The sequence below is a fragment of the Leuciscus leuciscus genome (genome assembly GCF_965113295.1).
Source record: "Leuciscus leuciscus genome assembly, chromosome: 25".
NCBI lineage: Eukaryota > Metazoa > Chordata > Actinopteri > Cypriniformes > Leuciscidae > Leuciscus > Leuciscus leuciscus.
The window spans coordinates 17,201,801-17,219,923 of NC_138724.1; the positions used below are offsets into that span (position 1 = coordinate 17,201,801).

The 18,123-nt window shown below is 37.2% G+C and overlaps 1 protein-coding gene and 1 long non-coding RNA gene across 2 annotated transcripts; one reads left to right on the forward strand and one right to left on the reverse strand.

The window, feature by feature from the left end:
* Window positions 1–8,586: 8,586 nt before the first annotated feature.
* Window positions 8,587–12,448, reverse strand: LOC309490278. The gene is made up of 3 exons (XR_014202654.1): window positions 12,353–12,448; window positions 11,781–11,958; window positions 8,587–9,036 (listed from the first exon to the last, which is right to left on the reverse strand). It is a non-coding gene; the product is annotated as an uncharacterized lncRNA (long non-coding RNA).
* Window positions 12,449–14,090: 1,642 nt separating this feature from the next.
* pim3 (Pim-3 proto-oncogene, serine/threonine kinase) lies at window positions 14,091–18,048 on the forward strand. Its single transcript, XM_082159337.1, has 6 exons — window positions 14,091–14,494; window positions 14,737–14,846; window positions 14,939–14,989; window positions 15,073–15,436; window positions 16,545–16,721; window positions 16,809–18,048. Exons 1-6 carry the CDS (start codon window positions 14,407–14,409, stop codon window positions 16,976–16,978), a joined length of 960 nt encoding a protein of 319 aa, XP_082015463.1. The 5' UTR covers window positions 14,091–14,406; the 3' UTR covers window positions 16,979–18,048.
* The last annotated feature ends 75 nt before the right edge of the window (window positions 18,049–18,123 follow it).

Here is an 18,123-nt window from a genome sequence, read left to right on the forward strand (position 1 = left end):
CAAAAATGGTAACACACCCTATAGATATTTTGGGGTAAGAGGTCTTTGTACCATGTGACATACTAGAATAGATTTTTGTTCTGATGCAAGCAATATTCCAGGCCTTTCTTCAGGCTTCAGAAAGTCAAACCAAAGTCACAGACAGCGGAATTAATAGTGTACAAATATATAGCTACATATTTTCTAAATAATAAAATCTGCTACATTCCCTCCTCTGGAGCTTATTTAAGCCCCACTTTCACTATCCTTTTCCAGAGTGTATTTTCAAAATACAGCCCCCTCAGTTATGCTCTCCTTTCCAATGACTAAATTATGCCACCACACTCCGGACGAGCATTTGAGCCAAACATCTCTCTCCATACATTTGCTTTCTATCAGTTGTATTTTCTTTTTCTTTCTTTAAAGAGAGTAAAAGACTCGAATCCTCCCTAATAAAACAAAAAAGAATAAAACATTGTTATAAGTACGAGGATAAAATTGGTTCAGCATTGCCTGTTATTGTCATAGTTATGTAGAGTATGTCAAACATAAAAATCCATTATATTATTTAAAAAAATAAATAAAATCTTACAGTGTAGAGATATTCTTCGACCCAGACACTTTGCGCATCGTAGAGGATCACCCTCGAGGAGTGGTTAGGCTAGCACATACACACAGGGTTTGGCTCATCAATCATCTTCTTCGTCCTTATTAGAGCTACTTGAATCAACATCCAATGTTTGTAGATATCAATTTGGTTTATAAGCCCAATCTTAATAATAAATGATTTGGTTGCCCTCTAAAATTTGTTTTCATTATCTTGATATTTCAGCATTTCCATTTGTTTAACCATGGTTTTACAACTAGTGGTCTTAATATGGGAAGTACACAACAGAATAATAACCCCCTTTCAATATTGCAAAAAACATTCCTAATTTAGAAAACCATGCTTATACTTCCAACTTTAAATCAAGTTTTCCTTAACTTCTGCTCTTAAGCTTTTTTATTCGTAATAATTTATTGGCTACATTTTCCTCCCTGCGCAGTATTATTTGGTAAACGTGCAACACTGATCTCCGAACATAAGTCATTCTACTTGTTTCAATTGTTGCCCTCCTAATGCAGATAAGGCATCACAATTCATCTCTGCTGATTAAATATAATTGATTCATTCTGCTTTTTTTGTTTTGCATGATCCATATGAATATTGATTCAAAATAGGGCTGGGTAAAAAGAACAATTTCTCATTTTTAATCGCTTCTTATTTTTATGAAGGAATATCAATTCTTAAATTCGAAGAATCAATCTTTTAGTCAGTCATTTTTAGTTGATGAACGAGCAGAACATTGTAGTGCACCTTCTATCCAATAAATCGCAATATGTGCTTTGTCATAAAGTTTTATATTTCAAATTCTGTCTATTATATTACCAAATTTAAACAATAAATATCATTTTGACTTTTTTTTTTATTTCGCGTGACCGATCATTGTAGCCCCTCAGTTCAAGCGGTTCTTAACTAAATGCCATTTCTTCCTTCTTACTAATTTCTAAATAAACTATCCTGAATAAACTAATCATGTCTCATGTAATCACTCAAACTAAGAAAGCTTGAGAGCAATATTACATTTACTCTCATAAAAGTCATTCAATAAACTCATTAGACAGTTAGAAAAAATAACTCTAGAAAATAACTTTTTGCACTATATTACATATTCATTATATGTAAATTTCTTTTTCTGTATATCTAACAATCTAAACGTTTTTATATCAACCATTTCAAAGCATGAAGTTAAAAGTTAAAAAGCTTAATTATTATTAAAACTTCCTTGTGTGTAATTTAAGTGTTTGTAGACAATTATTTTTAATCTTCAGTATTTCTGGAATGAATGCTGACCCATTATCTGAATTTATTTCTGATAGAATTTCAAATTTAAGTTAGAAAATTCTCTCTGTTAGAAATGTAATTTCTGCTCCTGCCCCTTCTCTGATGATTTTATTTCCTTTACCCATCTATATCATGTCCACATAATCCATTACGAAGTGTTTTAATAGTCCTTCTGGTACTGATTTATTGCCAGTTTGTGTCGCTGTTCCTTTACTAACTTTGTTTTTGGCACAAATTTCACATGTGGACAAAAATAATTTTGCCTTTTAACAATGCCCTAGCAACTAAACAGAATACCAGGCATACCAATGCCTTGGTAACTACCCAGAACACCCAAACAACCACATAGAAACACCCTAGCAACAATCAAAAACACTCTAGCGACCTCATAGCAGCTACCTCGAACACCCTAGTAACAACCATCCAGAACACATTGGCAAGAACCTACCAATGAACCACAACAGCTAGAACCAGAACATCCTAGAAACTACATAGCAACCTCTGAGCAACCACCCTGTACACCCTAGTGACCATCTAAGAACCATCCAAAACACCATGGCATCACCTACCAATGCCCTAGCAACCACACAGAGCACCCTAGCAACCACTTTTTAAAAATTCAAGTTTACTTTACTTTGCTAGCGTGACTCCATCTTGAACTCTTCATCAGAACAGTTCAACATTAATGCTTTGTGGAGGTTTACCTCTCTATTAGAGTAGATCAGACACAGCAGAATACATCCCAACATGGGTCCACTCTCTGCTCTAATAAAAGGTAATTAACCCTCCTGCAGTGCAAGTTATGAGGTAATTGCAGGTCAGTGGACATGCTGAGGGCTTTCATATCTCTGTAAGAGATCAACCTGGGTTACCCAGAGTGCTCAGATTCATTATCTCCACACACCTAGACACAGCGGGCGCCCTCACGGCGTTACTATGGAAACCGTACCGGTGGAGTCCGCCTTGTCTGTCTTGGGTGTCAAGAATCCAACCCCAGTCTGCCTAAATGCTTATAGCATTAATAGAGTCAGCATGACTGTTGAACTTTGACAAACATGTGACACCGAGTATAACCGCAATCACGTGTCTTAGCCCTTCACAGCTGCTTATAATGTGAATTTGCTTTAAATGGCCACACGTGATGAGGACAGTGGAGACTTTTGACCTACGTGACCTTGGTTACTGATTCAACTATTGGTGATAGAAGTGATTTATATAATGGACCAGCTTGGCTGCAAGTATCAGAGTCTAAAATGAACCACACATGCATGAACTAATGTGCCTCTGTGAGCTAAAAGCATGATACCAAATTTGTAAACAAAGGGAACAGCTTGATTTCGAACCATAACAAGTGAAAAGGTCAGCATGTGTTTATGTTCCCCATGCTGAGTCATGGTGAGCCATGTGCTGGACCATGTGATCTCTTTGTTTTGATCATGTGATGGCAAATCCTGCGGGAGCAGGGCTAGGTAACAGGTTTCGGGCAGGATTGTGTTCAGTGGTGTAACTCATTGTGTAAGTTGGCTATTATAAAAGCTGGCAGTGAATTTACTGGACAGATCCAGAAAATTCCAATTCTGCTGTTTATTCCCCTTTTCTCTCAGTGTTTTTTTTTTAAGTTAAAATGAACACTTAAAGGGATATTTTACCCAAAAATGAAAATGTTGTCATCATTTACTCACCCTCATGTTGTTCAATTAAAACCTGCATGAGTTTCTTTCTTCTGTTGAATGCTGATAACCAGACAATTGACGATAGCCATTGACTTCCATAGTATTTGTTTTCCTACTATGGAAGTCAATGGGGTCCATCAACTGTCTGGTTAATAAACATTCTTCAAAATATCTTATTTTGTGTTCAACAGAAGAAAGAACACAGGGTTTGGAACACCATGAGGGTGAGTAATTTTTGGATGAACTATCCCTTTAAGATATTTGGAAGAATGTACTGGCTGCACTTATCCATGCATTTACAAAGAACAAGGAACTTTCAAGCTTTAAAAAGAATACAAAAGCTTCATAAAAGTTTTTGGAAGCCATATAATATATTCTTGCACTTTTCATAAGGAAAAGTTTCATAGAGACCGGAACTAAACAGAGCATCACTGACAGACCGGGAAGAGAGGTGCCGCAACAATGTAAAATATGTAAAAAATCATGTGTTTTTTCAACATTCAAGCATGAAAACTGAACCCAAAAACAAAATCAAGACTTTGTAAAAGGACATAATATGGCCTCTTTTAAGTGTGCAGCAGGGAACTATATTTAGAGCAGTGTTACTATGAAATCTCTCACTCAACACTGTGTTTTATCTAATGAATAAGAAAGCGAGGAAGGCAACCTAAAGAAAGGGAGCTTGAAATATCTTTTTTGTGTGGGTTACAATAGCTGAGTCAGGCATCTCATCAAATCCTATAATTTTATCTGAGAGCGGAGGAAGTGAATGGAAGAGTAGGAGTGAATTGAGAGAAGTGCGTCTGACTTCTTCAGAGAAAGAGAAAGGGTGAAAAGGTCCAATCGAGTGTGTTGTGCAACCGGCTTGATATTATCAAAGCACATTGACTGAAGTACAAAAAAAATAAGATCAAAGAGCGACCAAAAACTCCCCTCAATCAAAAACAAATCGATCACAATTAGAAACCACATCTACTACGGCGTAAAAGAAAGAAACATACACATCCAAAGAAAGCACAAGCTTAGAGCACTTTAAAGGAAGTGTGTGGGAGGATATAAAGATAGAAGGTGAAACCGTCTATCAATAGGAGAGATCGTGTGTTGTTGTTCCCTATACCAAAACACATGCTGGGACCTCTGCAGGACCAAACCACATCAAGCCCTTTGCTTCCCAGCTGCATAAAGGAGTTCGTGACTTCCACAGCCCACTACAAAGAGGGTAGAATGAATGCTCTGCCAACGGTGAAGGAGATGTTTACATTCAGCTAGACCTACAAAGCACACTTGGCAGGGCGATCGACACATGACGGCATGTGTTTCTGGCATTCCGTATGAGTAACTTTGCCACCTGCTTCTCTCTGAGTTCAGCAGGTGACCTCTGAATGAATTTTAAGCTGCCCAAATACTCAGATCTAGTGTTTCTGAGCCCCTAGTCAATACAGCATTTGTCACCCTCTTTACATAAGGTTGCTATGGATAAATATTGTTTATGCAAGGTTCCGTTCTTCAGAGGGTTGACTATCTGTTCCATATTCTAATTTTGCTCATTTGTGAAATTACACCCCTTATTTGCTCAAGAGTTAATCATTCAAGCCTTTTAATTAATGAACAAAGCCACAATCATGGATCCTTGATGACTGTGCTAATTTGTCCATTGATTAGCTGAGGAACTAAACAGTGGGGTTGCTTTTTAATTGCCATCTGCTTAACTAGCGGTTTGGGGTGACAAGCAGATGACAGTGGGAGACGCCATCGGGGTCTTCACAACAGTGGCCAAAAATCCATGCCCACCTCCCTCCCACCACCAAAGAACAGTTTCTATAAATACATCATAAACAAAATGAGGAAAATTATTTTAAAAAATCATCTTTAAATCCACATTAAATTGCCAGAACTTAACATGCTTAAATTATATATATTTTTTCTTCATTTAAAGACATAAATAAATACAATTTCAAGTATATCGCCACATGCTTAAATTATAAAATTTGTTTTCTTTATTAAATGTTAAATAAATAAATACAATTTTAATTATATTGCCAGAACTTCCATGCTTAAAATATAAAATTTGATTTTTTTTTTCAATTTGAATGAATAAAAAAGAAGCATATTGCCAGAACGTACATGCTTAAAATATCAAATTATTTTATTTTTTTAAATGTTAAATAAATAAATAAAATTAATTATAATGCCAGAACTTCCATGCTTAAAATATACAATAAGTTTTCTTTTCAAATGTAAAAATAATAATAATAATAATATTATTTTGCAAATAAAATTTCAATAATATTGCCAGAACAAATAGTAACTATTAGTGGGTAAAAATGAGAAATTATATATTTAAAACAAACAAATAAATCAATCAATTCATTTTCATTCATTCATCCATTCTTTAATAAATGCATGATTTCAATTATATTGCCAGAGCATCTAAGTGTCCAGCATATGAAACCTCTTTCATACATTTTTTAAAGGCATCCCAAGATGCACCTGGATGCTTATAATTCCTATTTCCATTTATGTTAAGACTTATTTTTTTGACGACTATTATTCAAAAATGTGTAAAAGACTAATAATTAATGTGGAGGTTTGTTGAAACCTGACTGGTAGTGTAAATATCTTGGGAAAGTAATAAAACGTTGTAATAAACGTTGTTTATACATTCACACCATTAGTGTCGATAGAATTGATTTCCTCCAAGTCAGGCTGACAACAACTGTTAATTGTACCACTCTGGGGGATGCAAACACACAATCCATGATCCATGCATCTTTAAAGAGATTCATCCCCGATGGCATGCATTAAAAACAACAACAATGCATCCCAAAACACACATTCTCATATATCGTTTACTACCTCTTTTGTTTACTCTCTGTGGCCATATGCTCTGTGCATTATAAATATTGAGCTGTCTCCCTGGCTTTGTGTTTGAAAGGTGGGGGGTAGAAACACTCTAGATGCGACTGTCAAATTGATTGACAGTTAAATTAAGGGCTAAAACAAAAGAATCTGTGACTCTCGGAGCATTTCATTTGAGATGTCAGATGCTTCAGACCGTTGCGCATCAGTGTGCGAACAAGCATTTTCATTGGCTCGTGTAAAGTCAAGTCAATTGAGGAGGGGTTCAATTTTTCTTTTTCTTTTACTTGATTAAATTATTTTTAAAAAAGATTCTGTATGATCATGTCAGGCAAAAAGAAAAGTACTTTCAGAGGCAGAACAAGTTATTTTATTAAGAGATGAAGAGAAAAACACACTGAAAATAAGACATGTACACAAGTTCGGTAAGGGGTCGGTAAGACTTTTAAAATGTTTTTGAAAAAAGTCTCAGGCTCACCAAGGCTGCATTTATTTGATCAAAATACAGTAAAAGCAGCAATATTGTGAACTATTATTACAATTTAAAATAAATCAAAATTCTATTTTGATGTATTTTAAAATGTAATTTATTCCTGTGATGCAAAGCTGAATTTTCAGCAGCATTACTCCAGTCTTCAGTGTCACATAATCCTTCAGAAATCATTCTAATATGCTGGAGTCTGTAGAAATTAGTGATATAATACAATTCTGACCGATGCCAATCGGTGATAATTATTGTATACTACAAGTAAATGTAAGCATCACAACATTATAATGTACAGCATGAAAAATGGATATGCATTTTGAGATTTGCATAAGATAAAAAAATCGTCTGATAACCGATATAGTACCGATATATTGTGCATCCACAATGTCATAATAAAAAAAACTCCAATTTTAGGCAGGATGGTCCCTTACTTTTTTCTACTAGTTAACAACACTAGCTTTTTCTCTCTTTAATTAAGAATAATTAGTCGGCATGAAATAGACGTTGCGATAGTCTTCCCTATTGTCACGTATATCCGAGTGAAACAGCTTCTCCGGGGAAAAAAATTTTGGGCGGGACTTGATTTTGTCCATTGGGAATTTATTGGGTGGTTGTGGTTTTCTATTGGTCGATCTCATGTGATTGACAGGTTGCCCCGCCCTCACGCCAGTAAACGCGCCATCAAAGAAGAGATGACGCTGCAAGAGTAATCAAGATTACGAGGACATGAATTTAAAATTAATATTATAATGTGCGTGGATAGATAATTGATCATAAATACTGCAATATTCTATAAAAAAATCCCCTCCCAGAAATGGCATGCAATGCATTTTTCCCCTTTTCTGTGCTCATTTCATGTGATGTACAAGCAGATACATCCATCCTTCTGATGAAGGAGATAAAAGAAAGTGGGCTCAGAGTGGGACAGTGTTATAAGAGCAGACTGAGCTTTCTTTTGGGAGAGCTCGGTGTGACCTACATTCCACAGCCCCCAGTCATAACACTGCAGGGTCATGTGACTACCGCCCTCAGTCAAAACAATAACATGAGGAGCAGCGGCTGAGGCTGGGGGCGGGGCTCCGGGATGCTTGCATGCATGCGGAGGCTTTGATGTCCTAACTCTTTGCAGGTGCCGAGAGAAGATGGCTGGGTGATAAACTCTCTCTTTACATGGCAACCACAAAAACAAAACTGGGCAAAAACCTGCACACACTGGACAGGAAACAGTCTTCGGTGTCATGACTCGACAGATTTCCCCATTACAGTGGGTTGATGTAACCTACACGACATTGTTAAAACAGCAGGGACTTTAAAAAGAAGATCTTAAAGGAACGGTTCACCCAAAAATGAAAATGCTTTCATCATTTCTCACCATCATGTCGATGTTGTGTGGGACACAAAAGAAGACTTTTTGGACAATGTTCATGCTGCTCTTTTCCATACAGCAAAGGCATATGAATCATCAAGACCCTTTTTAATTAGGTGACACCAGGCTACAATGTCAGACAAACCCAACGCTCTGCATCCCAAATCGCATACTCTCTTACTTATTTAGAATAAGTAATTACTTCACGACCTCTAAAAAAGTATGTTCTATATAGTATGAATGTGTGTAGGATGAATGTATTCTGGACTAACTACATTCGCCATGTTGTCATTATCATGTGACCTACCAGCGTCAGTTACATCGATTCACTGATAGTAAAGTGTCCATCGTATGCACACTTCAGAATCTCACCGGAAGTAGGTCATCCGGGTACTTTTTTCTACTCTTTTATGAGTACTGTGAATTCGGACATACTTCTTTTGTCACATACTGTTTTTCACTTACTATATAGTAGGGAAGTATGCGATTTCGGATGCAGCCTCACTCTCACCCCGAATACTGATCATCACCTGCACCTGTTCCCCATCAGCACTACATAAAAGCACACTCATAAAAGCAGGCTCAGTCAGTGTCTGTTCGCATATGGACAACAGACTACTTACCCGCTCAACTTACCCTATGATTCTCCTTGTGAATCCTCTACACTCCTTGTGATCTCCCCACGTGTTCCTGTAAGTTTGCCAGTCATCCACCTGAATACTCATGCTCTGCCAGCAACGAGTGCTCAGTTCTTCCTCTGATCCATCTTCAAGATCTCCTCTTCACTCTGGTAGGGCACAACAAGGACTCTGTTAAAATACTATCAACCATCTAGAACCTGCAAATATTGCCATCCTCACCTGATTGTCTTTTCTGCACCTCTGTTAATAAAAACACTGCTGTGATTGGAAACTAACACCTGTCTCTGAGTCTGATGTTCCCTGACAGTTACTGGCATAACAAATATTGGTTTAATATGGCACAAGCTAAGCTGACGTCTTGATAATTCGCCATCTCAAACGTTTCTAAAACAGATATTTGGAAGTGAAAAGTCACAGCTCAACATGTTTCGAGGTCCAAGTGACACCATTTGCATTTTGCTTGTCTTGTGTTTGCCAACTGGCAGTGATCTTTTATGGATGATGCACTCTCACTAAAAACACAATGCCCGAATTTGATAGAAACCAGAATGTATTCACAGAAAGCTATCTGAACTTGTGCTGACCTCTGATGTGAGGAAGTATAGGCACAGGCCGACCCTCTAGGTTTAATTAATTTATGCTTTAGGTGTAATACGCCGTAATGCTGCACTCTAGCATATTGTCTATTTGTTATCCTATGCTTCCCACCCATATGTCATCTGATTAGACCGTTTTTACTAGAACTCTCTAATCCACAGAGATTAAAAACCCTAATTTAATGCTGCCAGCTCACCTGAACCTGATTTCTCCTTTTCAAATTTGGAAAAAAAGAAATAAAATCAGTTCCTTGAGTTGTTGTTCTGGTCGCAATGTCAGCAAAATCTACAAATTATCAACAAACAAAAAAAAATTCTTATATATATATATATATATTATCAATAATGATCATCCATTAGGGGGCTTTGTTTAACAAAAAAATAATGTTACATGCCATTATCTGATTAATTTGATTCATAATTGTTATATGTTAATGCACTGACACACTTTAATTTAATTGCACTTTTTCATTAATAGACAGCATTTTGTCCCACAATAGACATTTTAAAATGATATATTCGGGAAAGTAATACATTTTTAAGATGCTACATGTCATAATTTTAATTAATATCAATAATTAAAGTTAATTGACATCATTAATTTAATTACATTTTAAACAACTGACAGCTCTAGTTTCTGTAAATAACATTTATAGAATAATGTATGTATTTATTATATATAATACATAATTCAAAATAAATTGAACATTTTAGAGAGGATACATGTCAAAGCCCTAAGGGCTTTTCACACTGCATTTAACCCCGGGTTATCGTCGTTCTAAACACCGCTTTTAACCCTGGGTAAAGGAAAGTAAAACGACGTGGTGTTAGAATGCTATGTTACAACCAATAGCGTGCCTCATATTCATGTGCTTTGGACAGTCACAGAAACTCTGCGTGTTGTATGAACGAGATATATAATTGCTGAACCTCAGAACCACACGTCACAGCAGACTGAGGACAGCAACTGTGACTTACTTTCTAGCAATTGCGAGTCTATCTTTGCGAAAAAAGACTGACTTTTCCTCAGAATTGTGAATTCATATCCCCCTCACTATCTTCTTTTATCTCCAACATGGTAGATGATGATGATCATGTTTTTCTTAATTTTATTAACATTAATGAGACAGACAACAGCAGGAATATTAGGCTGCTGTCACTTTAAGACCGCATACATATACTGACACACATCCTGTTTCTTTCTCAACTGTTCACTTATGACATAACCGAGAGAATACTTGCCGAGACGGGTATTTTGACATCATTTTGTGTTTATGTGTCTGTTCAAATGCAAGTAAACGCGAAAGAGGAATCAATTCGGTGTTTGAGCGTTGTCTGAAACGCGCCTCTCTCTCTCTCTCTCTCTCTCTCTCTCTCTTTCTCTTTCTCTCTATCTCTCGCCTCTTCTTACACATTTAAAATCATTTGAATGTGTAAACTGGCAAGACAAAACATGTCCAAATGATAAACTTTCACTCTATGATGGTTAAACTGAGCAGTTAATCCGCGAATCACATGCGTGCCGAACCGTGGAGCCTGGTTTCCTCAGAACTGTGATATAAACTCGCAATTGTGAAAAAGTTGCAATTACCTTACTTATTTTTATCATTTTATTTATTATTTATTTTGTGGTGGAAACAAGCTTCCATAAACGTCATTAATTTAGTTTAATTTCAATAATTAATTTAATCAATTAATTGACCATTTAATTGCATGTTTGAAAATACATATTCAACATACTATACAACATATTCTATAATAAATTATAATAAAAAAGTACCTGAAAATATAATAAAAAGACTATAAATAAATTGTCATAAAATACAAATTTAAAATGTGTAAATAGTGTATTTTCAGGTTTTGAACAAGTCAAGGATAGCATGTGGTTTGTGGAATGAGTATATTTCATCTAATACATGTGATAAGTGATTATATTTTTCTTATCTTTGAATATACTTTGGATTGGACCATATGTTTCAGCCCAGTGAAAAGGTAAGTGATTGTCTAACCCTGACCTCCACTTCACCTCTGAAGAGGATTCGGAACTGTGGACTAAAGCCCCTCTTGTCAGCGTTAACAGTGGGGGTCTTTGTGATCAGTCCGATTAGACGTGTAAAGCTGCATAAAGCCACTTTTGCTACAGGTTATCACATTTTCTTCGGGAATACGTCAGACAGAGGTCGTTATGACAGAACAGCGGCTAACAATAGTCCAGTGTGGTTGGGAGATTTGCCATGTCCACTTTACATAGAATTTACTATAAAAGGAATAATCAAGTGTGAATGTGTACTCACCAACTAAATCACACATTGGGGGTCTGTAGACGCTTTTTGTTCACTTGGACACATGTGCTTTGGCCTTACATAAGGTAACTGTTGAAAACCTTGAGGGATTTCCCTCCTGATTGCTCCAGTGTGTCTCATAAAAGCTCCCCAAAGCCTTGATGTCCTTCTGAGGTATGACCTAATAAATCTGGCATGAGATGAAAGAGAGAATATGCTCTTTTTTTCTGGGAAGGTATAGGAAAAGAATGGCATGTAATAAGAGAATGAATGTCGCAAATTCACTGTCAGATGCAAGATGTGAATTATGGCTCATTATGTTTTATTCTCAGAAACCATTTCTAGCACTTTACATAAAGTGCAGTCAGAAGTTATGTGTAATTGCACATTTTATTCATCTTGGTCTGAGATATAGTTATTATTTATCAGACCTTTATGTAAAGGCTGAGCATCAATTTGACTGCAGTTTTTGACTGCAGTCTAATGGGTCTGGGGGGTGCACAGCTTTTTTGCAGAGCATGTCTTATCATATGAATTTTCATAACGACGTTCATCCTCAATCACAGCAGGGGATCACTGTTTACCTTGTCTCCCTGTCTTTGAGACATCCTGTCTGCGTAGTTCCATCAGCCTCTTTCTAAATTACCTCCTTAGATGAGCGAGATGATGAGGATTGATCTGGACAAAGAGATAATCCCAGAAAATAAATCTGAAAAGCTTCAGTCATAAGCTTGATATAAGGATCTAACCGATTATTTTATATAGACCCTCAATATATATTACCCTCTGTATCCATTGAATGCTACTTTATGATCTTACACCATGCAGTTAGCCTACATGATCACTTATTATGAATAATAGAACTAAAAATATCTGATAAATATGACAAGTTTGTGGTTTTCAATGACCCCAGATGCTTATAGCTATAATGTACAGCTGAATATGACTTCTTGCATTGCATTGAGACAACAACAATAAAAATAAAATAAAAATTATATATATATATATATATATATATGCAGATAAAACAGACAAATGTACAAGTGTGATAGATGGATGGATGGATGGATGGATGGATGGATGGATGGATGGATGGATGGATGGATGGATGGATGGATGATAGATGGAAGATAGATGGAAGATAGATAGATGGATGGATGATAGATGGAAGATAGATAGATAGATAGATAGATAGATAGATAGATAGATAGATAGATAGATAGATAGATAGATAGATAGATAGATAGATAGATAGATAGATAGATGGAAGATAGATGGATGATAGATGGATGGATGGATGGATGATAGATGGAAGATAGATGGAAGATAGATAGATAGATGGATGGATGGATGATAGATGGAAGATAGATGATAGATACATGATAGATAGATAGATAGATAGATAGATAGATAGATAGATAGATAGATAGATAGATAGATAGATAGATAGATAGATAGATAGATAGATAGATAGATAGATAGATAGATAGATAGATAGATGGATGATAGATGGAAGATAGATGGAAGATGGATGATAGATGGATGGATGGAAGATAGATGGAAGATAGATAGATAGATAGATAGATAGATAGATAGATAGATAGATAGATAGATAGATATCACTGTAAAAAAGTTTCTGCCTTCAATTTAAATACAATCAACTTGGATATTTAAGTCATTTCAACAACTCACATTAAACTGACTAAAATTAGTTGAATCTTGTATAACTTGTAAAAAAAAGTTGAAAATTGTTTATTTTGATGAACTTGAATAACTTATTTTGATGAGTTAAAGCAATGTAAAAACGTCATAACGTATTGATCAAAAAAATGTTTTTACAGTGCATGCTTTAAGATTCATTATTGTTCTAATTATTATTTATAAAAGGTTATTTGTTGCTAACACACATCATTATCAGACTATTAAACATTATTATTATTATTATTATTATTATTATTATTTCATAGGCACAACCCAGCAATATTACTCCAATTAGTCACTGTGCAATTATATAAACTGTGCAACGTGGTTGGTCTTTTTTATATAGCCCAAGCGCAAAGCTCTCAGACGAGGTATCCATGCGCGTTGCGCTCTATTTACCAGCACACTATTCATTTACTGCTGATGAATTGTCATACATTTATATGATCTTTTTCGATTTTGCCACTTAGTATTATTTTCCCTTTTGGAAACCCTAAAGAATTTTGACGAATGTGCTTGTTTTTAATTTGAGCGTATTGAGTCTATCCGTGGCGGAAGGATCTGTGCAGCACGTCCAGCGCCCAAACACGAGAATGAAGAGTTAATACGGTCTCCCCGCTCGCTCTCACACACAGACACACATCAACTGAGCGCGCGCCGACCAGACTCAAAAGCGCAAACGTGTGCAGTTCTCTCTCACTATGGGTGCGCGGGGACATTTGTGAATAATTACCGGAGTTTGACACCTTTGCAGAAAAGGAGTCGGAATCGTTTTGCGAGCATTTGTGGGATTTTTCGAGCGGAGTCCCACTACTAAATACATTTTTTTGTAGGGAATTCGGTGTTTACTGTGAAGGACGGAGAGCCGGTGTTTCCCGGTCCCAAGCACGGTTACGCATCCTAAGGACTAAGAATCGTTTTAAGAAGACAACGAAAAATGTTACTTTCCAAGTTTGGATCTTTTTCCCATATTTGCAACACAACCAACATCGACCACTTACCGGTGAAAATTCAACTTCAAGCAGGTAGGTGAAGGTCTCATGTCATAACAATATATCTTTTTTATTTTATTATTTTGACTGTAATAGTGGGTCTTTAATCAGTTATTTGCTCTTAATTTTCCACGCGCGCCGTTTCTAGCTGCTTAATCGGCACGCGCCTGTCCGTGACCCGAGTGTGGAGCCATTTTGTTGCCAACCGTGCGTTATACACACGCAGTTTAAATCACATTGTTACATTAACGCTGTTTTCTCACTTTGATTTACAGCCAAGACCGAAAGAGAGCCGTTTGATAAGGTGTATCATGTGGGTTCGGTGCTGGGAAGTGGCGGGTTTGGGACGGTGTACGCCGGTACTCGGATCTCAGACTCATTGCCGGTACGCGTTGGCTTTGTTTTGGTGGCAGCACATGGCCGCGTTTGGCGCCACAGTCACGCATTCATATGTGCGTTTTCTCTTTTTGTCTCTAGGTTGCGATAAAACACGTTTCTAAGGAGAGAGTGACCGAATGGGCTACGATTGTAAGTAAACTAGCATTTTATTTATTTTGGTTTTTACTATTATTAACAAGGTTGTTTCTAATACACGCGTATTTATATTCCAGAATGGGTCACTGGTTCCACTCGAGATCGTTTTGTTGAAGAAAGTGGGAAGTACGTTTCAGGGGGTTATTAAACTCATAGATTGGTATGAGAGACCCGACGGCTGGTTGATTATTATGGAGAGGCCGGAGATGGTGAAGGATTTATTCGACTACATCACGGAGAAGGGCGCGCTGGATGAGGACACCGCCCGGGGCTTCTTCAGGCAGGTTTTGGAGGCGGTTCGGCACTGCTACAGCTGCGGGGTGGTTCATCGCGATATCAAAGACGAGAACCTCCTGGTGGATTTACGCTCGGGAGATCTGAAGCTCATTGACTTCGGCTCCGGGGCCATCCTCAAGGACACCGTCTACACAGACTTTGATGGTGCGTCCTTGACTCTCACCCATCCTTCTTTGCACCTGTCACGCTTAACAAAATGCAGTGTCAAATCCTGAATAATAATAATAATGATGATGATGATGATGATGATGATGATTTCACTTAATAGTCAGCATTAGATTTAAAGATAAGTACTTTGAGTGTTTCGCCCCCTGTTGGAAAAAAAAATATTGTTTTATCTGATCTCCCAGCCTTATGTTTTAGGCACCTAAAAATGTTCTTTGCTAGGTTTGAAGAACATCTTAAACCTGTTCAGATTATCTTAGACCTACTAAGACCAGTAAACTATCTTTTTTCCCCTATTTTTATTTTATTTTATTGAAATGTGAAAGACTTCAAACAGAATCATGACCTTCCACTTTTAATCTTATTACAACTAGAAAAATAACATGTATAGATGTTTGTGTATCAAGAGAGGGATGAATAGATAGATGTGTATGTTTGTGTAGAAAAGAACATGTTTTGTTGATTTATAACCTTAATATCTGCACATTTGATTTAATGTTGCTTTGAAGGAATAATTTATTTAAACTATTTTGTTTGCACTTTAAAGTAATTTAATCTAGGTTAAAATGATGAATCTGAGATAAGTTAGTGGGATCAGCTGTTATTGCGTAGCATCTGTTTGTTGTGAAACCTGAGTTGCGGGACCACGTGATCCCTTCACGGATCCCTGTTTTTGTTTGGTATCCAGGAGACTCCTGGTCTTTGGGGGCCTGTCACACCAACCCTTAGTGAAGGTGCTTTTGTTGGGGGAAGTGACTCACGGTGAAAGCACGGGGAGTTGCCATAGCTTGTGATTGTTTGTACCTGAAAGCGTCCTTTTTAGATCCCCCTCCTGTTTCAGCTTGCTTGTATTTTTGGAACGAGCTGTTCTCCGGGCTCACAGCGAGACTGGAGGAGGGAGGAGCGTTTGTGCAAACGCCAGACCGCTGGCGCCCCCTTTGCTAGAGTCAGCTGACTAGAGCGGCTCATTATATAGTGCTGCAGTGTAATCAAAATCGGCGCTTTTTACGCCAAAAAGGGTGATTATGAAATGAGCCAGAAATCTCCCTCCACACAGGATTGAAAACCAAATGTTTTGTTTTTGTAGGCACGCGAGTGTACAGCCCCCCCGAGTGGATTCGTTACCACAGGTACCACGGACGCTCGGCAACCGTGTGGTCCCTTGGCGTCCTACTGTACGACATGGTGTGCGGCGACATCCCGTTTGAGCACGACGAGGAGATCCTGAGAGGACGGCTCTTTTTCAGGAGAAGAATCTCTCCAGGTACGTTTTGAACAGTCTGATCTTTCAGTTTTAAACCCTTTTTTAGATGAGATGATTAACCTTGCTGTTTTTTTTTCTGTCCATCAGTGTGCCAGCAGCTCATCAAATGGTGCCTCTGCTTGAGACCTTCAGATCGGCCCACTTTGGAGCAGATCTTTGAGCATCAGTGGATGCGGACGGAGGAAAGCCCAAAAGCAGAAAGCGTCGACATCACACTTCACTCTATCAGCACAGAATCGGGCAAAGAAAGCCTTTGACGGATGCGGGGACACCGAGTGAACGGACTCTGAGACCTTTTTGCCCTTGTTCCCAGTCTGTTGGTTATCAGGACTTCGATTTATGTTACATAAATGTCTTTTTTTCCTTTTGTTTTTTTTTTCTTGCTAAGGGTGAGTTGTTACCCGTAGTAGGGATTGCGTGAGCAGAGATGCTTGTGATCCTTTGATCTTACTGGTTGCTCTTATAGAGCTTGGACATTATTTTCCTTTTAGACTATCTTTTTAGTTTTCGGTGCCTTTTTTGGAAAGCTGCTTTTATGGGATTCAAGTCACGACAGACGCCAGGTGGATTTTCATGGATTTTAGGGGAACTCCCCTGGATTCATGGGAACCTTCAAAGACTGTATCTAGTTATGTGGTGGGTCTCCCTTGCCCTCTAGTGGTCGAATACTTGAAGTACACACTTACTACTCTCTTAACACTATCTCTCTGCTGCTCTGCCATTCATATACACTATTTAGATGGTTTTCCCTTCTGTTGTTGTTTTCTGAATGTCTTCCACTACATCTTTTGACATCACTTTTTAGACTTTGCTTGGCAGAGACTTGAGTGATGTGCACAATCAATGCAATATTCATGGACTCGCTTATCTTTTCCTTATTTCAATTTTTTGAACTTTTTTTTTTATTTTTAAATACAAGAATTTGTATTGTATTTATGTACATTAACTTCCATGTATCTTATTTATTCATGCAATACAAACATTCCACATTCAGTGGCTATTTATTTATTTATTCATTTTATACCATCTGCAAAAAGTAAAATTTAAAATGTAAGGGTTCCCTGGGCTTATCTTTAGTTTAACCTAAAGGATCATAGACACGCTAAAGCTATCTAATACTGATACAAATATAAGATTGAGATGTTTAGTGATGCCATTTTCTGATGTAGTGTAAAATTTAGAATCAGTTTTTTCTCCATGTGAAGTGGAAGTAAAATTGTGTTTTAGTCCTGCCACTGTGACAGTGTGGATTTTTTTTTTTTTTTTTTTTTAACTGGTGAAACATTTATTTTTTATATTGGACACAATAAATTCCTTTCATATGTAACATGTTTGGTGTGTCTGCTTTTAAAATAGATAATAACGCCTCGGCACTTAGGATTTCTCAGTCAGTCAATAAATG

What these genes read in the sequence shown, in the direction of transcription:
- pim3 (XM_082159337.1), top strand. Translation starts at nt 14,407, where the DNA reads ATGTTACTTTCCAAGTTTGGATCTTTTTCCCATATTTGCAACACAACC. An exon ending in GAAAATTCAACTTCAAGCAG is followed by an intron (nt 14,495 to 14,736) that starts GTAGGTGAAGGT and finishes TTTGATTTACAG; the next exon opens with CCAAGACCGAAAGAGAGCCG. An exon ending in GGATCTCAGACTCATTGCCG is followed by an intron (nt 14,847 to 14,938) that starts GTACGCGTTGGC and finishes TTTTGTCTCTAG; the next exon opens with GTTGCGATAAAACACGTTTC.